This window comes from Papio anubis, chromosome 18 (genome assembly GCF_008728515.1).
Source record: "Papio anubis isolate 15944 chromosome 18, Panubis1.0, whole genome shotgun sequence".
Lineage (NCBI taxonomy): Eukaryota > Metazoa > Chordata > Mammalia > Primates > Cercopithecidae > Papio > Papio anubis.
The window spans coordinates 71,529,110-71,535,109 of NC_044993.1; the positions used below are offsets into that span (position 1 = coordinate 71,529,110).

Consider the following 6,000-nt stretch of genomic DNA (forward strand, 5'->3'; position numbering starts at 1 on the left):
CGACATCCCAGATGCCCACACTAGCGGCTCAGTCCTGAGGGGCAGGGGACGCCCGTGCTTGGTTTCAGTGTGGTGGTGACTGGGGTGTGGTCCTCAGCCTGCATGTTTGCTTTCTGCTTGTGTGAAGAACCACCACACCCACGTGCTTCCAGGACTCGGAATGGCTGGTAGCGGGCAACGCACCAGGTTGGGGTGGGGGTTTTGGTGGGACTCCTTCGGGAACACTAAATGGCTTCTGTCTTTGCAGCCTAACAGGACGTATTATCTGATGGACCCCAGCGGGAACGCACACAAGTGGTGCAGGAAGATCCAGGAGGTTTGGAGGCAGCGATACCAGAGCCACCCAGATGCCGCTGTGCAGTGACGTGGCCTGCGGCCGGGCTGCCTTCGCTGCCAGGACACCTGCCCCAGCGCGGCTTGGCCGCCATCCGGGACGCTTCCAGACCACCTGCCAGCCATCACAAGGGGAACGCAGAGGCGGAAACCTTGTAGCATTTTTATTTAAAAGAAAAGAAGAAAAAACACACCCAACCACACAAAGAACAAAACCAGTAACAAACACAAAGGAATTCAGGGTCGCTTTGCTTGCTCTCTGTGCTCTGTGGAGGCCTCCATGTGCCCTCGTTGCCATGGGGACCCAGCTCCGTGCACGTCAGCCCAGTCCCACCCAGACTAGTGGACAGACCTGGTGTCACCAGCTTCTTCTAGCATCAGTCCGAACCATGCGCTCACCCTGCCCCAACTGTGTGCTGGTCCTGCTGTGGCCAAGGGGACCGGGTGTGTTTGGCTCTTTCTGCCCCTCCCACTGTGGTCCTGGAACTCTTCACCAGGGAGGGGGCCGCACCTCTCTGTGGAGGGAGCCTCTGTGCTTCTGTCATGTGCTCCCTTTCTTGCGTCTCCCTGTGTATGGCCCTTAGGCCTGGCTGGGCCCATTGCATATCCCTGTGGTGGCTCTGGTGGCAGGCTTTCTGTGGCCCCTGCTGTGTCGGCAGGCAGACTCGCGTGGTGAGGAGCGGGAGGGGTTGGAGTGGTGTGGGAGCAGGCTGCCGAGTGGAGGGTGCCATCGAGGGCTCCGGATCCCTTGTCCTACTTAGCAGTGTTGGTCTCTGGGGCTGGAAGCCGAGCGCATGCTGGGAGCGGTACTGTCAGAGGTGAGCCCAATTAGTACCCAGCCAGCTCACTGCATGAGATAGGCCTGCCCCAAGCCCTGGGTGGGGCCAGAAGGTGCCTTGGAGAATCCAGCCAGAGCAGAGAGGGCTTGCTGACCTGTGTCTGGAGGGGAGAGGCCTGAGGACCTACTAAACGGTTTAAATGTCCAGGCCTCCCCAGTCAGTGAAGTAGGGTCTCAGAGAACCCTGGCCTCAGCAGACCCAGGGTGATTCTGTCTCCTGCAGACCACACCAGGGAGTGCAGGCACCACCATCACACACACCCCTTTTGTGCTATGGCTAAAACTTCTCAGAGCCCACTCAGTTTCTACATCTCTGCATCAGAAATCTCACAGCCTTCTAATGCTGCCTGCTCATCTGGCCCCGTAAAGAGTGGACTTTGCCAGTTGCTGTTGCACAGGAGGCGAGAACAGGACACTTCAACCCCAGCTTGCTGGTCTACTTTCCTCTGCCGGTTTTGGGGCTGTTTCCCTTTGATGCTTTGGTGGCCTTCCCTGCTGTACAGCACAGATAGGCCAGATGCATTTGTCCTTTGCCTAGCTACTCCCCAGGCGGACACTGCTTCTGCTGGCCTGGCAGGTCCGGGTCCTCCTCTCCCTGCCCAGGTTGTCCCTGGAGGGCAGCCCTCAGTCCCGTGGGGGAGAGGCAGACATCGCTGCCCACAGACCTGCCTCTGACTCAACTGTGTCCACCCTCCCTGCTCCCTACCCCCCAAATTACAGGTGACTCAGCAGTGACCCTGTGTGCCCGGCCAGGTCCAAACTGAGAGGGAAGGTGTCCTTTTCACACTGCTAATGATGAGAGTGGCTCTTTTTAGCTAGGCAAGTGCAGATGGGAGCCTGGACGGGGCAGAAATGTTGCCCAGGCCCTGCCTGCGGTTTCTGCCTGGGCCTTGGCTGCTGCTGTGTGTGAGCTGCACGTGAGCCTGTCACTGTGAGCTGGGACGAGCTGGGCCACACCTACCCTGGGGCGCCCCAGGGAGCAGGACGCTGCGGGGCCCAGCACGTTGCCCTGGGCCTGTGGCCGGAGTCGAGTCCTCTCTCCTCCTGCTGGCTTTTGGAAAGGCTTGGCTGTGTTGGGGAGTCTCTCTTGGTCCTTTCAGGAATTTCTGTTCAGGCTTACTCCTCCTCATCAGCTCTTTTATCCATCTCAGAACGTCCTGTGTCTCCGTGTAGGAGAGTGGCTTCCTAACCCTCCTAACTGCACGTACAGGCACAGGAAAGACGTCTCAGGGCGTCTGGTTATAGGGAAACAAGGGGAGCAGGGACGTGGCTTTAATTGGAGCACTCGGCTGGGCTGCTTGGGGAGACTCTTCCGTGTGTTCTTCCTCTGGAGAGAACCACCACCTCCTGGGCGTCACTGACAAGCTCCATCTTAACCTCCAAAGCCACGGAACTAGGGGCTCAGAGCCAGAGCTGACAGCTGATGATGCCATTGCCTGAGCTCATGACAGCCAAGCCCTTCTGTGGGTCACCTTTCTCCTCACCCAGCCCCTTTCTCTTACCTTTTTAAAGGCTCGTGTGTTTGCTTTCTTTACCCTGCGCTTGCTCATGTCAACTCCAGTTTTATCCAGCACATCCTTAGAGCCATCACCTGGCATGCAGGTGCCTTACACTCTACGGTGGAACGTGGGGTACCGTGTGTCCACATAGACGTGCTCACATGGAATTACAGTTGTGGGTTTATCCAAGGTGAGGAAGATTTCACCTGCTGTTTAATAGACCTGGGGCCATGTGCCTCCCCACACGTGGGCAAGGACAGGTGGAATGTCAGGACCACATTCTGTGGCTTCTCGGCACAAAGGGGAGGGAGGCTGTGGTCGCTGCCGGCCTAGGTGCCCCAGGTGCCTTGCCTTTCTCTGGGACACAGCTGGGGGCTGGCTTCTGAGGGATTCTTTTCTCCCCTCTTTGGCCGCAGCCAGGGCGGTGGTCCGTCCTGGTGTGGAGCACAAGCCTCTCCACCGTAGTGAAATGGCTCTGCACCACGGCTACCACGTGGAACCTTAACTTGCGGAAGGCTTGTTAACAATTCTTCGTTTTGAGAGAGATGGCTGGTCATGCCACAGCCGCTGGGGACTCCGCCTACTCCAGCCCTCTTGGGACACACTGTGGGATTTGCGGCCCTTCCCCAGAGGAATTGTGGAGACTGTCCCATGGCACAGACCCCCAGGCACCAGCACAGGGCTCTGGGTGACTCAGAACTGACATTTGTCTCTGACAAGATCAGCTGTAGGCTCGCCGCCCAGAGAAGACCACTGTGAGCATTTTGGCCTACATCCTGCCCTGCCATTTGTTCACTTTTTCAACTAAATTGGGAACATCCGACACATGCTGTTTGCATCGTCTTCTCACTTGATATTCTAAGCATTTTCCCATGTCATGAGTTTCTCAGAAACACGTTTTTAACAATTGTAGTGTTTAGTTGTCCATTTACTATAATTTATCTGACCATTTCCCTACTGTAAAATATTTAGACGGTTTCTGATTTTTCCACTATTTAAATAATGCTGTGATGAATATCCTCAAAATCTTCTGATTTCTTACTTTTTTTCCCCCTTAGATGCCTAAAAGTGGTATTTTGAGGTCAAAGAGTTTGTTCATTTTAAATATATTTTTCTGTCTCTCTCTCAACCTTATGTTTAGATGCTCAGAGTTCCAGTAGCAGAACCACCTTAGTTGTGTCCTGCAGATTCTGAACAAATCAGTTTCTGATAAACTGTGTGTGTTCCAAAGAATGTCTGAATAAGACCGCTCTTTATTTAAATGCTAAGAGGATGTCATTGCTGCAATCCATTTGTGGCCGATTTTTTCCAAGAGCCAGTTTCCTTGTTTTGGTTGCAAGAACCTGGCTCCGCCTGCATGTCAGCTCTCTGCCATCCCTGCTGCTGTGGCTTTCAAGGGCTTGACGGTATTTTCAGAACCTTGTACTTTGTGTCCACAATGGTACTGAATTTGCATCTGCACAGTCAGCAGAGATAACAAGTGTTGAACTGACCTTGCCACACGCTTAGTGAATGATCTGTAATTAAGTTTATAGACTCAGAAAGTACATTAGGCCATTTGGAATCAGTAGCAGAGCAAAGCCTCTACTTGAAAAAAACCATGTCGCTGATTGGGTTTTCCGAGTGCATTTGTCTCCCCGCTCCCGCCCCTGCTTCAGGCCTTAGTGGTTCAGAAGAGCCCGGCAGCCAGGCTGGCTTTTTCATTGTAGGGCGTGGTTGTCCTAGCTGGTGTAGATTTCAGGCCGTCTCTTCCCCATGCCCTGCCCACAGTATTGCAGATTGCCTGGCTGGCGGCAAGTCCAGACCACCTAAATTTGGTTGGATTTTTCATTTCTCCACTTTAGTTGGGGTCCATTGATTGTACGGGGGAACATGCAGGAGGTCTTTCTAGGCACCGCGTTCAGTGCTGCTTCACTCTACCAGAGAGTATGGCCAAATAGCACAGAATTTGGTTTCTTGCCCTCCTCTGAAGCCTGAGGCTTCCTTGCCTGGCTGGTCCACAGAGCCGGGGTGCTCACTGCTGGGACTTCAGAGCGCAGCTGCTGTGAGAATACGGTGAAGGTACTATGTTCTGGAAGATGTTGTCATACACTTTTCCCCAGTTATTTTCAAACTCAAACCTGACATGAACCTATGTTGACTCATTGGGTGGGGTCCCTTCTTACGCAGCACACGTGGCAAGTGCCTGAATTGGGGCTGGAGGCACTTCAGAGCCTCTGAGGGGCCACCACTTCTGGCCCAAAATTGCAGGGTTGTAGATGAGGCTGCCTGTGGAGAACTGATGTGAGGAGGAAGCTGTTTCCAACAAAGAGCACTTTGATCTGTTGCTATGGCTGTGGTGAGCACAACTGAAGGAGCCTATGTGTGTACCTGAATTTTCCCCATAACTCATTTCTTCAATATGAAGAAACACCAAACTATGTACAGGGAACTTTTTACAAAAGGCAGACCTTTTTTTAGCCGTGTAACCCACGTAGCCTAACCATCTGGCAGAATGACTACAAATAGGGGTCATTGTGCTGGTAAAAGCCTCTATTATGACTGTAAGTGGGACGTTGGCAAAATTTAATTGTTACAGTATTTAGAGCTGCTGTAGCTGTTCCTTCACAACATAAAATAGGAGAAATGACGAGTACGTCTTTCAGGCGGGTGGCAGTCAGAACATGCGTAATCTCTACCTGGTCTGTAGCTGTAACTGTGATGTACAGGCAAAGCAAAAATTAAGAGACTTATGAAAACAATGCAATGATATTAGGATATACACTTTTGTATTTTTATTCTTATATAAGGTTATTTGCTGGCTATTGTTGGCCTCTAGTTCAGTCTGTGTTATTTAAATTCTAATATATGAATTATTTGGATTGAATTCATGTTCGGGGCCACGTTGTTGTATGTATTGATGTACAGCCTTGAATGTGAATAATTATTGTAAACTATATTTTACAACTTTTTTTCTGGCTTTATTATATAAATTTTCTATTGGGTCAGTGATTTAATCATATAATTTAATGAATCTCTTTTTTTTCCCCAAATATATGTGCTTTAGGTGTAGTTACCAGATGATGAATTTTCCTCGTATGCTCAGTAGTCTTGTAATAAAAAGCATGTAGAGTGTAGAGATTTGCTGGCGTGGCTCTTCCTTTGACCCCCTCACGGAGTGGGGGCGCGGTTGGGGGCGGTTCGCTGCCAGTGCCCTCTAGCGTTGGCGCCCCAAACCCGGTTCCACTCCCGCCGGAAGCGGGCCCAGCCTGCTGCTTTTCCGGGTGGGAACTTCTGCCTGCCACGTGACGCTGCGGCGGGCGTTCTATAAGGGCGGACCTGTGGGCGGGA

The 6,000-nt window shown here is 52.1% G+C and overlaps 1 protein-coding gene across 1 annotated transcript in view; it reads left to right on the forward strand.

The window, feature by feature from the left end:
* Positions 1-5,788, forward strand: part of PDPK1 (3-phosphoinositide dependent protein kinase 1) — a gene marked incomplete at its 5' end in the record, with an annotated part of 63,316 nt that extends 57,528 nt beyond the window's left edge. The window contains one exon of the mRNA XM_031657991.1: positions 248-5,788. Within this exon, the coding sequence (XP_031513851.1) occupies positions 248-364 (117 nt within the window). The remainder of the gene's footprint in view (positions 1-247) is intronic.
* Between the last annotated feature and the right edge of the window lie 212 nt (positions 5,789-6,000).